This window comes from Protopterus annectens, chromosome 1.part0, assembly GCF_019279795.1.
Source record: "Protopterus annectens isolate FY-2018-M chromosome 1.part0, PAN1.0, whole genome shotgun sequence".
Lineage (NCBI taxonomy): Eukaryota > Metazoa > Chordata > Ceratodontiformes > Protopteridae > Protopterus > Protopterus annectens.
The window spans coordinates 555797941-555821091 of NC_056725.1; the positions used below are offsets into that span (position 1 = coordinate 555797941).

General features: G+C 37.8%; 1 protein-coding gene across 1 annotated transcript in view; it reads right to left on the bottom strand.

Moving 5' to 3' along the window:
- LOC122792272 (spermatogenesis-associated protein 7-like) overlaps positions 1-23151 on the bottom strand; it is a 1125638-nt gene that overhangs the window by 609655 nt on the left and 492832 nt on the right. Inside the window, exon 7 of the mRNA XM_044060071.1 lies at positions 4953-5010. Within this exon, the coding sequence (XP_043916006.1) occupies positions 4953-5010 (58 nt within the window). The remainder of the gene's footprint in view (positions 1-4952; positions 5011-23151) is intronic.

The window sequence follows — 23151 nt, forward strand, 5'->3', positions numbered from 1 at the left end:
CCATGATAATTCTTTCCATGGCTTTGCAAATAAGACTAGTCAGACTAATGGATGTGTAGTTTCTAGAATCTGTTGAAGGTCCTCCATTAAGAAGCCTGTTTTAAGACTATTGTTAAATAATGACTCTAGGAGTACTGATAAGTCATATTTTAGACTGCCGAGGAGGCATCCTGGGATGTTAGCAGGGTCCACTGAGGCCCTGTTCTTGGCTCTAGTGAACACAGCCAGTACATGTTCTCTAGTTACAGTTGGAGGGGTTATGTCTGAGGATATTTTTTTGGTGGATGGTTGGGAGTGAGAGGGGGATAAAGCTGGAACTGAATCTGTCCGTCTGCTAACAGGTTAGCTATAGCACCAGGCTCAGTGAATGTGGTGCCATTAACCACCAGTTCGGCACTTTGCCTTATAGTTATTGTTCAACTGGGAGGCTATCATAACCTCAAAGATTGCATTGCTTGACCTAGTTACTTATTTAGTTTGCTGGGAGAGTTTATTTTTATGGGAATTATTCTTCCTGATTTTTACCAGAATTTTTTTTTCCTTTTGTTGTATATCCTGTTTAATATGGGATGGCAGCAGGGTGATTTGCTTTTGAGGATAGTCATTGGCTTACTTCTAGTAGGTACAAAAACCTCTATGCAGTCATTGGCATGGATGTACAGAGTTTCTGAGAGCAATTCAGCACAGGCTGCTGGGTTCTCAGGGTTTAAAGAGACATTGACTTTTGACAAACCATCACTTAATAAAAGGTATTTTGCCTTGGAATAGTTCCTGTTACTGGTTTTAATGGGATTACAGAGTTGATTTTGATTCTGAAGGAGACAGCTTTATGGTTGGACCTCTCCAGGGCGGATGAGACTTGGGGGTGCAGTGTTCTCCCATACTTGTGAGCAGGAGGTCTAGTATGTTAGAGTCTCTAGTGGACACTTTGTTAATACAAACACCCTTGACCAAACAGATAAAGTCCAGGAATCTCTATGCCTGTAGATTTGAGGAAGTGTAGGATTTCCATTCTATAGAGGGGTAATTAAAGTCTCCCATAAGTTGAGTGTTAGGTTGTATGGTGTCTCCAGCAGGTTTAATTATGCATTGTGACCTTCTTGGGACATGGAGGGTGGCCTATAGCTAGCTATGATATGAAACGGGATTTTGTCTGTGGTGATCTGCATGTGGAGGAAACCCAGCAAATCATCCTGTCTGACTGCCTTAGAGGCATTCTTGTTATTGATCTGTACTGAGACACCTCCACCTTCAGCCATTGTCTGTGCAACTTTTGGTCTAAAAGTTTGGAAGGCACAAGAACTTTGCATTGCTGGAGTACTCTCTACTGCTATAAACCATATCTTAGTAACTGCACAGATGTATACATTCTTGAGTGTTAGGAGTGCTTGGAAGGAGTGTAGATTGTTTTATGCTCCTGGCATTGAGCAATAACACCTTGAGGTTCAGTTGAGTTGATTTTGCTATGTTGGTAGGTTTGTCAGTTTGATATTGCCTAAAAATGGCACTATGGGGGAGGATAGAGTTTTAGCCAGTATTCAAAAACCTAGACAGGAAAGGAGTAAACCATCCTTGGCAAAGCAGTGTGGTCTGGTAACCATGTTCTCCCAAGCTGACAAATATTGGATCCCCTCACTATGACACCAGAAAGGCAAGCCAGGTGTTGAAATCGATTGCTTTGGTCATACTGTGGCATCATCGGTTATTTTTTTGCTAAAATGTTTTGCCACCATAATTAATTATTACCATAATCTGTAATATGATCAGTTCCTTTGAACATATTCTTATCTCACTCTGTGTGTATGTCACTGTGTGCTTATGCAATGCATTAGTAGATCTATTGCTCTGTATATCCATTAGATGCTTGGTTATTCTGGACTTCGGCATTTGCCTACACTGAAGTCTCCATACACAAGTGACTAAGTGTGTTGCTAATTCTCTTATACAAGTATTCACTTATCCTTTGTTGACTGGGTTTGTCCCGCTAGGCTAGTAGTCTATTTTCAGGGGTGACCCAAGGTAATATTTATACTGCTAGTGAAAATTTTTGCCAGGGTATCAGGGAACTTCACTTACGCTTTTCTAGAGGAGCCATGGGATCTTTTATATCCACCTAAGCTACCACCTCCTTATGCTGCACTGCCCGCAATCCATCTCCCTCATATGGGAATCAAGCATATAGCTTTCTGCACCAAAGGCAAGTGTGCTACCTGTTGTGCCACTGACACTAGAATAAGACATTGAATGTTTTAATCCTACAAGTATTAATGAAAAAAAAATCAAACAGTTTAACATACACTTATAATTTATATGGTTCCCACAAGGGTTACCTCTCACTGTCTTAAACCTGAAATGACATTCAGTGTTCTTTTTTTCTGGGATTGCTTTGTCATTCTGCTAAGCAAATTCTTGGTTTGAGTATTGCAATGTCCAGGATTATTTTGTGCAGCCAATTTGTCTTGTAATGTATGCAGATTATTCAGAAGGTTAGCGTTTATATCTAATTTAACTCTTATTCTTATAGGCTAGTTTTTAATTTGATAGCTTCTTAAATTTGAACAACCAGTACTTAAGTGTGTAGATTTTACTTTTTTTTCATTGTAAGTCACAGTTATGGTATTCTGATAAAGTTCAGCAGTTTGAGTCATTTTCAGATTGATCTTACTTTAGTGAGGTTGGCTTTACAAAGTCAGGATTTGATTTACAAGACTTACACATTTCACTTGAAGTGTTTTATGTGGCTAACCTTTTTTACTTAGTTACAGACACTGTACAGCAAGGATTAGCCCCAACCTACTTACTCCTAGCCCTCCTTTATGCAACATCTATCCTAACTAACCTAAATACCACTTCTGAATCCAGACTAGGCTCTTACTATAATGAAATTGTTAAATTTGCTACTAACTCAACACAGAACCCACCACTGTCAAGCCCTGGGACAACTTAACCGCCTCAAACTAAGCAACATCCTAAAACATCACAATTAGTAAATGCATATAAACTTATTTACTACCCAGACAAATGCCCCACACTAAAAAATCTTATTGCCTTACCCCCTTCAAATGGCCTCTACTCTGCCAAGTACTTATTAAAAATAGCTAAGTCTAATAACTCAGCCAGAGATGCACTTTACTCCTGCTACATCTCAAAAATATGGAAGCTATATCAGAACACATCAAACTCACTGACAAACTACCACACTTTAAAAGCCTGATCCAACTACATCTAAGTAAATCCTGGTCATGCTCAAGCTCAGCACCGGGCTGCCTCTCCAATATCCTAGCATTTCCTCCATCTTTCTTCCGCATATAAAACTACTGCCTTTCCAGTCATCCACACCTCTGTCTCTCTCTCTCTCTCTCTTTTCTCACTTCACATAAATCTTTTCTACCTTCTTCTCTCCTCTACCACACATAAATGCCATTTTTTTTCACTTATCACAAGGTTATTTTGTGACTAGTTGCATTTCACCTAGTACCTATCTTCTGCAATGGCTCCCTTTTCTTCATCCTCAGATTCTCTCATCTTGGACACTGGAATTCTTACCAACTTTACCCTATTGTCTGACCAGGCTGGTCTTTTTTTTCTTTCAACACATGACAACAATTAGTATACCATTATTAATAACAGTTGAAATGACTGATATATAGAAAGTATGTATTGATACTGAGTTTATATTTGCACTGTTATGTATTTGATGTAGGTATTTTCACTTACAAATGAAATAATTATGACTGTGATGTATGTCTGTTTGCTCTACCAATTTTATATGTGTTAAGTCTAAACTGCTATGTAATTTCTCTGACACTTTACTGTGTGATCCCAATTGTTTTTTAACCAATCTCAGGACACACACACACACACACACACACACACACACACACACAGTCCCTGTGGGGACTTTGGAGGATCACAAATTATCTTGTAACAAGTGATAGGAAACTACAGCATAGAGAAAAAATAACAATGACATACATGGAGGAAATGTAGAATCTCTACAGAAGGCATGTTAGCTGAGAATCATACTGAAGTTTATCTTTACAATGAGCGTTTAAGCTATACAAATATTTACATCAGTCTTGATTTCATTGTTAATACTCATAGTTGTCTGCATATGTCTTGCTTTTGCCCTGTATAAAGACATTTATCAGTGTAGTAACACTAAGGCATGTTTCTCTAGCCCCCCCTCATCTGGTTTATGTTTAGTAGCAACAAACCAAGATATTAATGTACTAGATAGAACATCGCTGGATAGTCCCATAAGATAAACAGCTCTACAACTTAATTACCAGTTAACAATGTGGCTTGTACACTACATCAGCACATTAGAATCAAGCTTCATTTGTCTGAGTTACAGCTGATAATAAACAGTGCTGTATGTACCATATCACTTGTCAGTTGTAATTCCAGTCAGTTCTAAAGCAGACTTAAAAAAATAAACAAACAAATAAATAAAATCAGGAGATATAATGTGTGTGTCTGCATTCATGTGCACATATATATATATATATATATATATATATATATATATATATATATATATATATATAGATATATATATATATATATATATATATATATATATATATATATATATATACATATATGAGTGTGTGTGTATATGTGTGGGGTGCATTTCAGACTACAGCATCCCAGTTATGTCACATGCAAACTCTGGAAGCAGCAATGGTAAATGCCAGAAGAGATCCCAATGGCACAAATTACTGGGATGAAAAGTATTCAGGGTAGCCACTAAGCATATATTTTTTGCTCTCTGCATGTGACATGATGTAGAACACAACATATAGTTTGGAAGCTCACATAAGTTGGTTGGTCAGTTATCTAAGAGTATGTTTTAATTTAAGACAATAGAAAACCTAAATTCTTTCTGTAATTACGCATAGCTAGCAAAAGGCTTCAGAATGTTTGCAAGAATACTTCCTTCTACTCACATTTTCAAGATCATGTTTTTTCATTTCCATGTGTCTTTGAAAAACAGATTCCAGTGTGCTGTGAAAATGAAAGAAAAATGCAGTAAAACATGATTTAAAACTGAACACCATGTTTTTAGATAAAACTGTATTCATTATAATTTGGCAAGTTGTTATACAGCTGTCAAGCTGTAGCTATTTATATGTCTTCTGAGATGAGATAGCAATATTCTTCAAGATTTACTTCTTAATAAGCTCTTCTGTGACAGATGAACTACAGAAACAATTACCTACTTCAGACGAATTGCCTGTTGGCACATCTGAACGGATACGATACCAGCAGTAATTCACCTCACGTTCTTGCATCACAGATTTAAAATGACTGCAGTGCATTTGTAAGAAACAGCATGTCATGTCCAAGAAGAGTGCTGAACTTTTCACACACAGTACAGTGATAAATAATCAAAAGTTAGCAGGTCTAAAAATATTTATGTCTAGAGGTAGGAAAGGAACATCTTATAGATCATTCCCAGAGCTAGTCATTCTTTTCTGTATAGTTTTAGAGAACACATAATGATTTTAAAAAAAGTTTCAAAATGAATATCCTTTATTAAGCCAGCTCCATGGCAAAGAGGGATTAAGCCTTGAATATGTCCCTGATTACCCAGGTTCACTTAGTGGGCCAGGCAGAGGGAGGAGCAGTCTATCGAAGGAGAAGAGTTATGAGATAGTGTCTGCTTGTTTCTTATGGGGAATGATTGCATTGGGAATGTGTATCTTGGTGTGTATATACCATTACGAGATCTCCAGTGAAGGCTAGAACATTATGGTAATGTCCACCTGCAAGGAGGAAGGTGGAATAGAACTTAGAATATTCACAGAAGCAAGTGATATCCCTTGCAATGTCCATTGCACACTAATTTCTTAAGTGCCACTGGGCATGCACAGGGAAGGGAAAGGATGGCTAGGGCTTGAAAAGAATCCTCTAGTTTATAGGCTCATAGGTAAGTATTAGGCAATCAGGCTGGAAGCCATCACAAGCCTATACAAGAACCCCTATTTAAAAGTTTCCTTCAGCCTAAGGGAGGGCCAAACAAGACGGGAGAATTAATACTGCCCATTCCATCATCCAGGTTTACCTTGAAGGTGCCAAGGATGCTACTCTGATTGACATAGTGGAAGTTTATTCGGAGGGTTACTGACACGTTGGGATATAACTCTATCATGCCAAAGTGTCTTATGATGATAGTGTAGTTTCTTTTACCAGCTACATGAGGTGCCATTTTTGCTCTCACAAAAAAAAAAAAAAAAAGAAGATCAAAAGAGTTGAATCTTTTATGGCTCAAAAGGCTAGACACAGATGTCCATGAATGGCTATAAGAGACTGAGTACAGACAAAAGTCTGACAGTCTGCCCTGATAACTAATATTTTTAAACAAGAAACATCTTTAATAAATTATCATGTATGACATAGACAATTTTACATTTATATAAATGAAAATAAACCATAGCGTCACAATTTCAGTTGCCAACATTATATATTCCAAACTGTGCCGACACAACTGTAGCTGTAAACATTATACATCACTTTTAACATATCCAGTTATTGTTAGTCAACCATTACATAACTCATTCAAATCCTGCCTTCTTTTAAACCTCATTCCTCCTCTGCCTGTATTGATCCCACATTTCCCATTTTTCCTATGTAATTTGCTCCTACCCTTTTCTAAACATCCCAGGTCCAGTTGTTTTATCTCTATTACTATCTTCGCTATGTCTAGTAAAGTTGGTTTAGACTTTGATCTCTATTTTCTAGTAATTGCTTTTTTAGCAGCCATCTTAATTAGATTTGGCAAGGCCTTACTATATCTAAGCAATTCTGATTCTGTATCATAGCTCAAAAAATAATTTCCCTAGTTACTCCAATTTGCTCACCCAGCATCTCCGACAGAGCAGTCTGCAGGGAATCTTTAAAGTCTGCCAACTCATTACACTCCCAGAAAATATGTTCCCAGTTATCTCTTTCTTCCCTATCACACCTCCAACATTTACTGTCTACCTGAGAAAAAATTATTTGAAATCTGCTTAGGGTATACAACTACCTATGTAAACACTTCAGAAAAAGATCCTAAATCTTCTAGATTTTGTTGCATATTTGGGAGACATACATATATCCCCCCATTGTTTCTTTGTGAATTGCTTATCTAATCTCTCTTCCCAATCCTTCCTAACCTCCTCTGACTGATTCTTATAGTTATCATGCAATATTTTATATGTTGTACTAAGTATTCCTTTCTTAAAGGCAGCTTCTGTTCTAGATTCTACTAAAAAACTCTACCAGTGCTGGTGTTTCATTAAGGACTCCCCCCCCCCATTTCTTTCTCTTTGCCTATACTTTGATATCAATCCTTGATACAGAAGGCAATGTCTAGCCTGTGGTCCAAATAAGTTCTTGGCATCTTGCCATTCTATTTACCTTTCCCTCTAGTTATTTGCTCCCAATTCCTTGGTTCCTTTGCCAATTTTCTCCAATATATTCCCACCCCTCTTGCTTATTGTCTGTATCCCTACTTGCATTCATCCATATCACCAGAATCTCCTTTCTCCATTCCTGTGTTTGCTTAGTTCTTAGAAGAATTTCTGCTACTTAATGAGTATAATATTCTGTATGATTACTGTTGTTCTCCTTAAAGGCCTGCATCCAAAATCCCAGTCTCTACCTGTTACTTGAGCTTCCCCCCTGTTTCAGCATCATCTCTTTCCACTTTGAATTGCAATTTTCTGCTTGTCTTATGTATAGGAGCCTTAACTGTATTGCTCTGACATATCCCTTCAACTCGGGTAATCCAAATCCACCCTGTTCTATTGGAAGAATAAGCTTATCCACCTTGACTCTTGCCATCTTCCCCTCCCAGATAAAATCCTTCAGCTCTTTATTAATTGCTATCCACATCATCTCCTCTGGTTGATAAAAATATGCCTGGCCAGTGTATTAGACTAAAGGGACTAAAAACATAACTGCTTATATCTTACTATCTATATGCATATAACAGAGCTTCCATTTTGTCAGTTTTTGTATTATCTTTTGTTTAATCTCTTCCCACATATCCTTAGCTGCTACACCAGTATCATTTTAATCCATATTCCTAAACACTTCATTTTATCATGTCCCCATAAATATGGATAGTGTTGAACCAATTCATATGTGGGAACATAATTTATTGCTTTTGCTTTTGTTTTAGCTTCATTAATTTTGTAATTGTATACCGAAAAGGTTTGAAAATGTCTCAGTATGTTCCACAGTACTGTAATGTCCCTTTCTGGCTTTGTCAGGTATAAATTATGTCATCTGCAGATAGAGCCAGCTTTTCTTGACTACCATACAAATTATATCCTTGAATTTCTGAGTCTCATATTTTCTTTTCCAATGCTTTTAAATACAATGGAAATAACAAAGGTGAGAGAGGATCCCCCTGCCTGGTTCCTCTGCTCAAACAGAGATTATCAGAGAGGATCCCACCCACTTTAATTTTCTCGTCTGATCTTTCATATATCTTCCTAATCAACTTTATAATTTTATCAGGAAATGCAAATGTTTCCATTTCTCTGCTCATAAAATCTCAACTTACTCTGTCAAATGCTTTCTCTGCATCAAGACCCACAAGAAACAGTGGTATTGTCTTACATTCTGCTTCCCTCTGGATAATCACTGTTCTGTTTATGTTGTCAAATGTTTGACTCTCTTCCACAAAACCACACTGATCCATATCTATCAATTTTGGCATCACTTCTACCATTTTTATAGTCATTATAGACCTATATGCTTTGTAATCATGGTGATTGGATCTGATGGATCTTTACCCTCTTTAGGTATTATAGCTATCACTGCTTTCTTCCAGGATGTTGGTACTTCTCCTCCACTTAAAATACTGTTAAACAAAACAAAACCTTCCAGATCTTTCAGTCACCCCCCAGGTTCCAAACTTCCACAGGAATACCATCTATTCTTGGGGATTTTCCTGTACATTGGTTACATATTACTATTTTTATCTCATCTACTCCTATCCTAACTGTTTGTAATTGAGACTCCTCTGTCTCTAACCTTGGCATATTTAATTCTTCCATAAATATTTCCATTGTACCTTTTCTTGATTTCCATATTTCACTGCTTTATACAGTCTTTCATAGAATTTCTGAAATATTTCTAATACTCCTACAGGATCAGTTGTTATCCTCCTTGTTATAGCCTTGCTAAGCCTGGTGACAGTCCTTTCTACTTTCTATTGTTGTGCTAAAAGTTTTTGTGCTTTAGAATTATTATCAAAAACAGTTGCTTAACAGCAATCTTTCTAAACTTGTATATATGCATATTATAGAGGTAATCCCCTATTTTCTGCATTTTTTAGTTGCTCCTCTTCTTGTTCTGCATGATTCCCCCTATTTTGCAATACCTTAATATATGTCAGGCCCTCTAAATAATTTTTCTTATTTCTTAACCGTATCTCATTTTCCTTTATTTCCACTCTATTTTAAATTCCACTTTAATTTTATCCCACTCCCTAGCTATGTTTTCAGAGGAAGTTTCTATCTTCTCTAACAGTTCTTGCATAATTTCCACTACCCATTCCTTAAATTCCTCTCTTTTCCATAGATAGGTGGGAATCAGTGTTTGATTTTTTTATTTCATTGCCCTGTGTTTTTATTTTAATTATTGGCGCATGATCTGAAATAGTTCTTGGATGCATATCAAGACCTTCAATTAAATGCACATTCTTGTGAAATGTAAATTCTGTCTAGCCTAACCCAGTTTTTGTATTTTGGGGAATAATATGTAAATTCAGTCTGAAATCCTAATATTGAATTCACATCTGCCATGCCAAACATTTTCATAAATTTCTTTAAAAATCTACCCTCCTTTATTATATTTCCCTTTTGCGGCCCCCTGACACATCTTCACTGTTGCAAATAAAATTCCAGTCCCGACCTATAAGTACTATTCCTTGCTGAAAGCTGATTATTTCTCCCAGAATTTTCTTTAGCTTCATTATAGGAGTTTTCAGTGGAATATAAATACATGCCAGTGTAATCCTCCTCCCTTGCCAGTAGCCCCTTAGTATTACAAATCTACTATTATCTTCTTTTCCTCTTCTATTACTAATGGAGCTCCTCTTGCAATTAATATAAGTACTCCTATCTTCCTTTGCCACAGGCATTCCTCTGAATAACCATTCTGAATACCTTTCTTTATTAAATTCACACGTTCATTTCTTTCCAAGTGTGTCTCCTGTAGCAAAGCTATTTGCAGTCTATGTTTTTAATATAGTTCACCACTCTTTCTTTTTTGTATTTGTGAGGTCATTAACATTTAAAGCCATTATAGAAAGAATCATATTCTTGCGGGATTATTATTCCCACCTTTTATGTATAACTGCTTTTTGTTAAATGTCTAGTTCCAGCTTTTATGTGACATGCTGTTTTGCAGGTTAATCTTTTATACAATTGTTTCTTGTCATCTCCATTTGAGCCAATGTCACATCTTGCAGAACTTTTTGTTTTATTTATTGAAAACCCTCAAATAAAAATACACGCACACCACAAACCCCTGTAAAACCTACTAACTTAATAACACACACACAACTATGTACATCTTCAAATATTGAAGCCCCCCCCCAAATAGGAACAAAAGTTCCAAACTGACAGGTACACACACACACACACACACACACACACACACACACACACACACACACACACACACACACACACACACACACACACACACACACACACACAGACTCAAGCTAAACAAAAAGAAATATTATCCATGCTAAGACACATGGTAGAGCCTGTGATTCTATAAAGTGCTGTCTAGTTTTTACCTTATCTTTATAGCTCTCCCAGCTGGGAAAACACTTAAATACTTTCAAAAAACATTTTCTCCAAGCCATTTTTCTTTTCAGAGTGTCTGCTAGTGACATGAGAACCAGATACAGGACTGTTTACTAGAAAAAAGACCTTATAATATTCAATATTCTTTTTCATTACTTAATTTCTGTTAAAACTTGTTACCATGGAAAGCTAATGGACCTAACCCAGTCATTCCCCTATGCAGGAATGAGAAAAAGCACACTAATTTTTCTTTTGTCATGTTCTTTTAACCAGATCCCTGTTTTACATTGCAGTGCCTACATTTCTTAAAACTGAACAGGAGAAAGAGAGAAGAAGGGAGAAAGAAACAAAAAATAAACAAATAAACAGAAGCACCTATTTACCTTAGTATCCTCATTACACTTAAAATAACTGAAAAAAAGCTTTACTTTATAACATGCAGAGAAAATCATGCAACACTAAAGTAATACTGTTAAGAAAAAATTTTGTTTCACTTACAGTTAACTTTCTCCCTCCTCTTCCTCTCTCCCAAATATTTTTCCGAACATTAATGATATGAAGTAGGGCATAAGCTATAGAGTCCCCTACATGTTTAACAAAGTCCAAACAAGTCCAATATTTCCAGATTTTCTTGTTCTGTTCCTGTTCATCTCCATTCACAAACCCTGTCTATGCTTTATCTCCAGTGCATTCTAGATTCTTCTACTCAACTCTTGTGCTTTTTCCCCCTCTCTCAAGCACTGTCCACGGAAACACTGGGAAATGTTTCACTGGCAGTCTCTATGTAGTCTTTATTACCAGAAGAACAAGAAGCAGAGTCTCCTTTGGTTTTATATCTCACATTTTGTTGGACAAACTTTTGTATTTCTTTCTTAGCATTTACTTAATTGAAAAATGTTTTTGTTCCTCCAGGGAAACATATTTTGAAGATAGCTGCGTACAGCAGTTTGAATCTCATGCCTGCTTCAAGACATTCCCTATATAATGGAATACAATGTACTCCTCTTCTGCCTAGTGTACAATGAGTAGTCATTCTCTGTAAACACTCTACTGTTTCCAACTTTTAGTACTTTGTCCTTCCGCCACAGTTCTGTCATAGGTTGGTACTAGGCTATTGGCCCTAGGGCCTATACAAACCTAGCCATATCAATTCCCTGGCTATTTCTTCCCAGAATATTTACTTCCCTGGTCCCCTGTCTAGCAGGGTAACAGACATGATCCCCAGGGTGAATTTCCTATCTCCTATCCAATCTTCAAGGTTCCTTTTGAAGAGGGCCAAAGAGGCACACAGCTTGACATGTATGAGGCATCTCTGGGTCAGGAACCTATCCCTCCAGCATGTTTTGTTCATTGTGATGACCAGATTTAGATCCCTGGGGCATATAGCTCTGAGGGATTGAGATTTCTTTAAGTGTAGCATGTCCAACAACACTGGGTTTGACATGGCCTTGTATGTTAAGCAGAGATCACCTCTGAGTAGGCGATATACGACAGAGTATAGCTGGAGTTTTTTTAGACAGTCAGCATAGGGCATCTGCTTTAGGCCTGTGATTCTTTTAGTGAGGTATTTCTGTGGCCTTTCCAGTTGTTGCAGATGTCTTGTGAGGTACATACCAAATGGGGAGTTGTACTCTGTAATGGGTCTAATGAGGGATGAGTACAGTGGGACAATGACCTCCTTTTTTCTGGATGAAAAGCCCTTATTGATGAGGTGTGCCACATAGAAGGATTTCCTGACTGTTGTGGCTATGTGGTTATCGAATGTGGGACCACTGTCCACCTGTGTCCCTAAGTCCCTTATCACACTTTCAGTGTTTAGTGTTCTGCCACTTATGTGGTAATTCACGGGTACATGTTTTTTCCCAAAGGGGATAACTATACATTTCTTGGAATTGAGCTTGAGCCCATGGCTCTGGCACAAAGCATCTGTTTCTGTAAGGCCCTTTTGTAGAATATCCACATCATTTGGGGATTCAATAATGGCTCCCAGTTTGCAGTCATCTGTGAACTTTGTTAGCCAGAGTCCCTTAGTGCTGGCCTGTACTTCAGAGAAATAGATGCCAAACAAGAGTGGTCTCAGGACTGAACCCTGAGGTACTCCACTTGTCACTTGTCTGGAGCTTGATCAGAATCAACTCCTTCTGCTGGTAAGATTGGATTTTTACTATTAAAGATCTAAGTTGTTTTCACATAGCCAGATTTGGAGTGTACACACAATGTGCCCTTTCAATTAACAATTCCTGTTGTGGAATACCAGTCCAGTTGCTTATTTGTGCTTTCATGAAATTAATACAGTCTGTTCCTTCCAGCTTTTTGGGTACAGCAGAAAATCTAAGGTTTTCTTTATGTGCTCTGTCCTCTAATTTTATTATTTTTTGAAACATCTCTTCTTGTGCAGTCTCATATTCAGCCAGCCTTTTCTTCATTTCAGCTTCTGAGTTTTGCAGTTTTATCATCTCATTTGAGTATCTGTTTAAAGCGTCTTCCATTTTTTCCAGCCGTTTATTGTTTGAGTTGATATACTCCATCAACATTTCATTTATTTTAGTCAGGTCTGTATGCAATTGCTTTATACTGTTCTCAATATTACTGGAAGTCATGGCTGGAGCTTGCACTTCTTTTTGCTGAACAGCTACAGTACTTTTCCCAGTCAGTGTTTTTTCATCACATTTTGTAGCTGATTTTCCTTCAGGTCCTCTGTATTTCTTTTTTTCCTGGCATCCAGGCAGTGCACTTTCTAGTTAGTTACTAAAATTTACTCAGAAATCCAGGTCCACTGGCTTTCTGCTAAGATTCTGTTTTCACTGGGATAGCCAGAATTAAGCTGTTACTCAATGTCCAGCCATCTTGGAAGCGATACTTAATATTTTTACTGCCACTAATTTTTGTTATTTATCTCTGAGGTTTCTCACAATAAGTCATATGTTTAGACAAATACATGTGGAACCTGCAACTCTAACCACATGGTTGACTGGATAAAGACCATACTGCTGAGTGCATGTGCTTTTAGTCCAGATGGCTGGCAAGCACACAGAAGCATAACAGTGCTACATAAACAATCTTGTGTTAAGGTCATATAAATTTAAATATTGCCACAAGCTATGCTGTTTGCATATTTACCTACAGTAACATTTTGTTCTATGCATATAGTCTCTTTCTTAGTTTGTAATTGTAGCACCTTATCTGTGTTTAGTTAGTGGAAGTGTTGACACTGGTTCCATTTATATACTTGACGTCACTGTCAGAATTAAATATCTCCAAGATGCCAAGGCATCTGATATTGTTGGTGTGCCATGGTTAATACACTTTTTCAGTGCTGTATGAAAGGCAGGAGCAATACCTCTGGATTGGAAATCTGTGGCGGTGGTGGTCCACATTTTCAAAGAGGTGTTCAGAAAGCTATGTCTTAATTATAGAGGGCATGCACTTCAGCCTGTGTGCCAAGGTACTGAAAAGGTGACTGCATCTTATGAATGAACCTAAATTCAGTAGGACCAAGGCAGAGCTCATCCTGGTCACTCAGCAATGAAGTAACAACTTGTCTAGGTATGCACATTGTAGGGAAATATGGGAGTTCACCATTATGTTCTGCATGTGTTTTAAGACCTTATAAAGGGTGCACAATGATGTACTCTGGAATGTCTTATGGGAGTTACAGGAACTGTGCAGGGTCCCAAGTCCACTGCTGAATTCCCTGTATTTGTAGAATAAGAGTTGTATCTGCATTCTCAGTAAATACATTCAGGATTAGTTCAGGACTCTGCCAAGGGTGTTTTTAGTCTTCACTCCTGTCTATGATTTCCATGGGCAGGATTTTAAGGCACATTCTTTGCTTGAAGAGCATCATATTTGGGGGCAAGAGGACTGCATATTTCTTGTTTGTGGATGTTGATTTCTTCTTTACCTCAAGTGACTGAGATCTGCAGTATGAGTGTGAAAGGGCTGGGATGAAAATTACACTGCTCCAAATCAGAGGCTGTGGTTCTCTCTAAACCCAGCTAACTAACCAATCAGTGGACTGCTCTCTGAAGGTAAAAGGGAAGCAGTGGTAGAGTTTAAGTATCTGAAGAGTTTTTGTTCATGAATGACAGTAGAAAGGAATTGGAGATTGACCTGCAGATGGGTAGAGCAGCAATAGTACTGAGAGGGTTGTACAGACTGTGATGCTAAAGTTAGAGATGAGGTGTGTCCTTGTCATAGCCTATGGTCATGTGGTCATGAAACCTGGGCAGTGATGGAACAGATGAGGTCACAGGTACAGGTAGCAGAAGCAAAGTTCCTTCTCAGTTTTGCTGAGTGAGGAGCATGGCAATCCTGTAGGATCCTAGAACACAGCAGTTGCTGTAATAGGTTGAACCTAGTCAGTTGAACTGTTTTGGGTTCCTGTAAGTATAAAAGTTTAAGCATTTTTTGATTTGTTCATGACTGAGGTCAGAGAACACTGGAAAACATACCAGCAAATGGAGAGATTTGTGGTAGCATTTTACATGTGTCAGACTGCAGCAGTGAATTGAAAACCAGGTTTAAGATGAAGCTCTCAATTTAACCATCAGTCTCTGTCACCACCCTCATCTGAAATCAAGTCCTTTGGTTAGTGACTGACAGAAGATATCATGAATAGAAGTGGTAGAAATAAAGGTCTTTCACAGTATTGCTGGACTCAGTCTGCATGATAGAATAAGTTGCCTGGCAATCTGGGAACATCTCAGAGTACTACTGTCAGCTGAGATTATTTGTTCACCTAATGAGGATGCCATACAAGTACCTCCATGGAAGGTGTACTAGGCATGGTACAATGGAAGAAGACCCTTGGAAAACTCCAGGGCACATTACATAGATTATATCTCTCAGGTCACCTGGGAATGCCTGGGGACTGTTGTTGGGTATAGGGAGTTTGTTCTACTATATTTAGCCTGCAGTCACTGTGGACCTCACTAGGACAGGCAGTTTATCAAATGGATGGATATATTTTTTTGGATGATAATAACCTAAAGCTGGGCTGAGTCTACCTGAGTCTGTGTTTATAACATCAAGACAAGAGTTGAATTAAATCAAGAATGCTCACCATATTATGGCCAGCATAAAGGCAGAAACAATATGCCAGGCACGTGACTCAAGAAGAATCTCATTCTACAGGATGGATATATTTTTTTGGATGATAATAACCTAAAGCTGGGCTGAGTCTACCTGAGTCTGTGTTTATAACATCAAGACAAGAGTTGAATTAAATCAAGAATGCTCACCATATTATGGCCAGCATAAAGGCAGAAACAATATGCCAGGCACGTGACTCAAGAAGAATCTCATTCTACAGAATAGGACATTGTGCAGGGTGTAGCTTAACACTCACAGCAGTGTGCATATCTAATTAGAAAACAAATGTCAACACAGTTATACAGACTGCATGGGACAATACCAGTTCCAAAGCACAGTTCTCTGAGAATTCTGCCAGGCAAAACTTTGACCAATATATATATATACATATATATATATATATATATATATATATATATGTATATATATATATATATATATAGGCAGATATGTATTGAAAGTGTGAGATCTGCAATTATGAATCCTACAAGTATGAACAATAAATTGTGCGTAGCATACAATTACAGCAAACCTTGAAATCTGACTCCCCTGCAGCTGTACCCCCTGACATGAGGGCTATACTCCCAGCCCTGTTACTTATATGTACTAACTCTGACATCATGGTACCTCAGAGAGTAGAATATTCTCTAAGGTACCACAACCTTGGACTTAGTATATAGTCTCCATTTGCACAGTTCCTCTTGTAGCTACAAGGTTGCAACTGCTGTTGTTATGGTACAAAAAATGTATGCAACACAGTTCAGCAGAATAGATGATCTCCTTTGTTATAAAAGAACACACGTACCGGGGAGATTAAGCAATCAAGGCCTTGTCTCACAGAACAGAAAAATTGCAATCACTTTAGATTGCAAAAGCTTCTGAGCAAACACTTTGTTATTTATCAGACTGCAGCCACTGACTATAGCGTCTCTATTGTTTGCTTACTAAGAATCTGTGGAAAACAACCTTCGCTTTTTCTTAAAGTCTTGTACATTTGATGACTAGAGTCAGCCTGCTCACTGGTTATTAGCAAGGTTTTATCAGACAACCTAGGTCAGTAGCAACAGTAGCCTTTCCTTATTAGGCACAAATTCCAATCTTCCATGTTGGCAAGACAGCGGAAAAAAAATCTCAAGACAGGCTTGAGCTGTCAGGATACATCTTGAAACAAAATGGATTCTGCTTCTAAAGAAAACAAGTATTATATAAAACACTGAACATTTCCCGTTTCTTACACTTTTCCCCTTCTCACAGTTCTAACGATTTTACCAATAATCTATGTAGTACTGTAGAGTGCTCCTGAGTTCCTCATTTGATGAGAAAAGAGCTGGAGATATGATAGCACTCCATCCTGCTATACTGTTTTCATTAGAACTTTAGTGGCAAAAAGCTGTGATGACAGGTTATTCTGTTTAACATTAACTTTTAGCAAATCACAAATAACTCAGTCATCAAGGTTATGTTTTGCAAATTGTATAAAAGCCTTATTTTAATTTTTACTGCTTTTAACAGACAGCAATCCAACTTGGGGGTATTTATTTTGTGCAGTTGTTTAATTTTTGTGTATCTGGTATAGTTCTTTTACTGTCCTAGGATAAGCAAATAAAACATTGACACAATGCCAGTTTGATTTTATATTCAGCATTGTCAAAACTCAGATACATGTCTCACCACATCCAGACTGCAAGTTAACACACTCCTTTTTTAATGTATGATATATATGTATTGATCGAATAAAACTATACCTTATTGAATGTTTGAGAAGATACTTTATCGATTTATTTGTATTTATTTACTTTGTTAAAGTGGAAATTTGGCTGGTCCAGGGAACCTTTTTCAATTACAATATAGGTCAGTAGCAACATTAACCAAGCACAATAAATGGAGCACATTGCAAAAGATACACATAATGTATAAGGACACGGCAGACATAGCATTCACTAAGAATTTAAAAAACATACATAAGGAATGAAGAACAAGATTATGATTATATAAGCATTTTTGCAGATTAAAGCAATATAAATCATAATTGCTTTATCTCAGAATACAAATAGAAATAAAGCAATTCAGGTATTTTGTACATATTATGTTAACATATGCAAGCTGCTGCTGTTTGCAAATTCTTTATATATTATAGTTACTCAGAATGCTGGCAGCAAATTGCCATCCAAAGTTTGATTATTAAAAGAGTACCGATAATGTCAGCATTAAAAAAATATACCTTTTAACTGCAAAAGTCCCTTGTTATATGTCTACTCCAAGCTGTGTCATGGAGAATCCTGACTATCTGAAGCCGAGGGGTGGCAGCGGACTTTAAAATAATGTGGGGCTAAATTCAATAAATGAATGGGGGGAGAGGCTAAATGTAATATGGCAATGCTGCATCATGGGTGGATTAGCCATATGACTATGGTTACAACTCTGTATAATTTGTTCCAAAAACAACTGAAAAACATGAAATATATATACAGCAAAAAAGGTCCAGAGCCCAAAGTAGCAATAAAGATTTGTGTAATAAGTTGTATACAACCACACATGATCAGGCGCTAACTTGCAACATTACAGCACTCTTCTGTCTATTTGCATGTGATGAGCACACCTTACTTCTTATTTTTACCAGTGGCAATTACACCCTTCACAACCCTTTCCTCGCCATTTTCTCTCAGAAGCACAGCCGTCATGTGCATGATGGACAATTTGACAACAATCAACAATTCATGCTTATTTAGGAATCTAAGATGTTACTGACACAAAATGGTTGGTGTCTTGTTTTCTTGGCAGTGTGGACAAGAAAGATGCACCCCATAGAAAGTAACATTGGGGGCACTGTGGCTACAGGAAAGAGAAAGAGAAAGAAATTAATCCATCATATAAGTATGTCAGGTAGCCATACAATTCAGGCACCCAATGGTAAGACAAGGAATAGTGGATAAAATACACTTAATGAAAAAGAAAGTGATTAGCTTTTGGCATAACAATTTTGTACCAAATCACTAATGGATAATAAGTCAGAAAATAAACATTGAAAGTCAATTACATCTTAGAAAAGTGGACTTTTACTGATCACTTGGTACCACTGCTCTTAAAGAAGTTTACAAGTTAGCAATGAAAGTGCTTGAGCATAATCTAGGAGTAACATAGTACAGTCGTATAAGTAAATTTACATAACAGTAGATGTTTAAATGATCAGTGGTGTAGTAGCCTAAGCTATATGGGTTATAGCCTGCATAGGCTATAACAACAGGACAGCTTCCAAAGTTTCAGGGCACCTTCCATACACCCTAACTATTAGTCATCTTGAGCTAAGCTGACTAATGACTAAGAAGACAGGTTTGGGTGTCAAGTCCTTCAGAGCTTTCAGCTGAAAGAGGGAGGCTAAGCCCTGAGAGGACACTGCTAGGAAAAGAAAAAAAAATGTCCACAGCATGGCATAAACAACACACAAAAACAAGATGCAGGGAGTGGAGGGAGGGAGCTGCTACTGCAGCAGTGATCATTCAAACATTTACTGTTATGGTAAGTTTACTTACACAAATGTACTATGTTTTTCATATTGATAACTGCTGCAGTAACCTAAGATATATAGATAGATTAACAGCTTAAAACAACTGTGAACTGGATGGGGAAGGGTTCAGAAATCCCTGGAGAATGGTCATAGCAAACTCCATCCTAGACCTGGAGAGAGAATCTAGTTTATAGTGCTTTGTAAAAGTATATACAAAGTTCCTGCTTTGAGAATATTTCTAGAGTCCAATCATTTCCAAAATACATAGATGAAAGGACCTTGTAGAATGAGTCTTAACCTTGCCTGGAATACATTTGCTGTGGTGAGTATGACAAACCATAATAGCCTGAGACAACCATTTGGTACTGCTTTGACAGAGGTTGTCCCCTCTTACCTTCACAAGAAATGAACTATCAGAAGTTCTGAACGATTTTGTTCTGCCAACATAATACCTGAGTTGTCTGTTGACATTCATGGTATGAAGTATCATTTCTCCCTCATTTGGGTTCTGGAAAGAAAACACGGAAACAAAAAGATTGGCTTAAAGTAAACTCGGCTACTACTTCAGGCATAAAGGGATTCGCTTTCAATGAAACATGTCTCTGTGAAACATAAGATAAGGCTGATCCATCTGAAGAGCCTGCATTTAAAATACTCTTCTTGCAGAGGTCAGAGCAATCAGAAAAACTGTTTTCCATGCTAAGTACCTCAAGTCAGTAAAATGGGCTAGCTTTTCTAATACAAAATTAAGATACCAGGGGGAAGCCACCATTTTTCTGTGAGGCTTTTATGTAGCACCTCTTTCAAAACATTTTCACATGAGATTGCATTGAAAGAGAGGTAGCCATGGACATACATGCTGAAATGGACCTTGACAGAGGAGTAAGACAACACAAATACTTTAAAACTAGAGGAACACTAGTCTTGAATATGTGCTGGTTGTTTTATTGGAACAAGAAAAACTTTTTCATTTGCTGCTCTATGATTTTCTAGTAGCATGCGTTCTTACCTCAGTTAGTACATGCTGTACATCCTCAGAAAGCAGGTGCCTGAAAGGCATTAAGACCCTGTCATCCAGGCAGTCAGTTGTAGTTGTTTGGGATTGGGATAAATGAAATATCCCTGATCTTGTTAAGCAAATCCATACTGTGAGCTTGTGGTAATTGCTTCCAGTCAATTACAAAAGAAGGGAGAACCAATGTTGCCTGAGCCAGAAGGGCATCACAACAATGATTTTGGAAGATGCCTTCTGAATCTTTAGAAGTACCCTGGATATTATGGAAAGTTGGAAATGCATACAGGAACATACCTGTCCAAGGAAAAGAAAAGACATAAAGATATCTGCCTTCCAGGACTTCTTGCTTGCAGTCTTGGAACAGAATTTTGCTGCTGATTGTTTAGAGAGTAGGCAAAAAGGTCTACCTGAAGAATTCCCCACAGATTGATGAAATCTTGGCAGAGTCCCTGATTTAATTTCCATTCATTTGGGTCTGTCTTGGTCTTGACTAGCTTGTCTGTCAACAGTTTTGATCTGATTGAATGTAAGTATGCCTGCAGAATGAGACTAAGCCATGAAGCTATATTCCAAGCTAACATGGCTAGTCTGCATAGGGGGTAAGATCTGTTTCCCCACTTCCTTGTTTATGTAGCACATCACTGGGGTATTGTTTATAACTGCCTGAAGAAGTCCTGGGACCACAGATGATTCAGTTTGTTGACAGCCTTTATAAGAGTTAGCATCCCTCGTATGTTTATGTTTTTTCATCTGACTTCCTTGTTCCAAAGACCCTGCACTTTTATGCCCATTGATACTGGTCCCCAAGCAAAGTCTGATGCATCTATTATGACTGACTGTGCTGCAGCAAAATAGGAGACCTGGTTTCTGAGAGATCTGATATCTCTACTAAGTAATTTCCCTTTTCACAAATCCCAAGACTGTGATTTGAAAATACAATGGGTATTGTTCCTGGAACCAAAGATATTTGAGATACCATTGTATTTTTCTCATGAGGAGTCTTGCAAGCGATATCATGAAAATCATGGACGTCACGAGACCCAAAATACTGAGGTATTGCTTCGCTGTGATAGAAGTCTGAGTGGAAAACCCCTTGAATGGATCTAAATATAAATCTGTGTTTTTTTTCCCATGGAAGAAAAACTATTTGTACTGAGATGTCTGGCAGGCACCCCAGAAATACAATACTGTGTGATGGAGTCAAAAAAGTCTTTTGAATGTTCTCTTGGAATCTTAGCCTGTGTAGGAGATCTCTTACCCAGGTGAGATATTTCTGACACTTTGGAAAAGACTCTGTAAAGAAAAGCAACTAAATATAGAAAAATGTGGATACCTTGTATCCTTCAATGGGCTATAACAGGAACAAAACTCTTTATGAACACCCTTGGAGCTGTGGATAACTCAAAGAGTAAGGCAGAGAACTGACATTGTGCTCCAGGTAGACAAAACCTTAAGAATTGCCTGAAATCTGGATGAATAGAAATATAGTGATATCTATATTTTAAATTTAAGGTTACTAGGAAACTGAAATGAGGAAGAAAGGGTAATAGGTTGTGAAGTGAATGCATTTTGAAGATGGGCACTATCACAAACTGATTCTGGAAAGAAAGATCCAGAACTGGTTTCCATGAATTTTCTTTCTTTTGTACCAAAAATATTTTTGAGTAAAATACTTTCCCTTACTGAGGGAGGAGAAACAACTTTTATTACTCCCAAGACCGTAGGAAAGAGAAGGATTTGGTCTGAAGGATGAGGTGGAATCCCTGGCAAGGAGGAATTTCCTCCCACTGCCATCAGAATCCAAGATGGATCACATTCAGGGCTCATTTATCTGAAACAATATATTGCCAAAGTGATAAATGGAGATTTGCTGAATCAGCTTACCTCTCATCACCCTTTTTGATATCCTCTGCAGCACAGAGTCCAAAAACTAAATCTATATCCAGGGGTGAATTAAATTTTTAACATCTTCTGGGTGGTCCTGAGAATGCAGCCAAGCAAACCTGCTTAAAACAGTACCAGTGGCATCAGCCTTGGAAGTAGTATCTACAGAGTCATAAACACATTTCAAACAATGAGTAATAACCTGAGAAACAGAAGAAACTAAACCACATGTTGTGTCTTTCGGCTTTTCCCGGTTAGGGGTCGCCACAGCGGAACTCCGGTCTGCTAATGATTGGCAGTAGATTTTTACGTGCTGGCTTGTCAGGCCTAATGCACAACCTTCAATGAAGGAATGCCCATTCATGCATGTCACCACACAGAAGACGCTCTGAGAATTGAACGGGCAATGTCTAACTGTGAGGCGACAACTCTACCGCAGAAACTAAACCACATAAACCACATAAAACAGATTTTCCTCACAAGAGAAAACAGAAGCCAAAACATTCATCATATTGTCACAGTTAGTCAAGATAAACTTTAACATATAAGCTTAATGATTCAGAGTTCTAAAAATTGAAGTTGCAGAAGCATACACTTTTTCCACAAATGTTTCAAAAGTTTTACCATCCTTATCAGAAGGATAAGTATTAGAATTAACAAAATGCTGGATTAGCTAAAGCTATAGCTGCCGGGTCACGTCTGGGATTAGTGTGTACAGAAAGAAAGGTAATTTGGGATTAGTGTGTAGAGAAAGAAAGGTACTTTGTGAGTTCTATCTGCTTTCTTAGGGGCAGCAGGTTGGCTATCAGGAAACACACAGGCTGTGACAAACA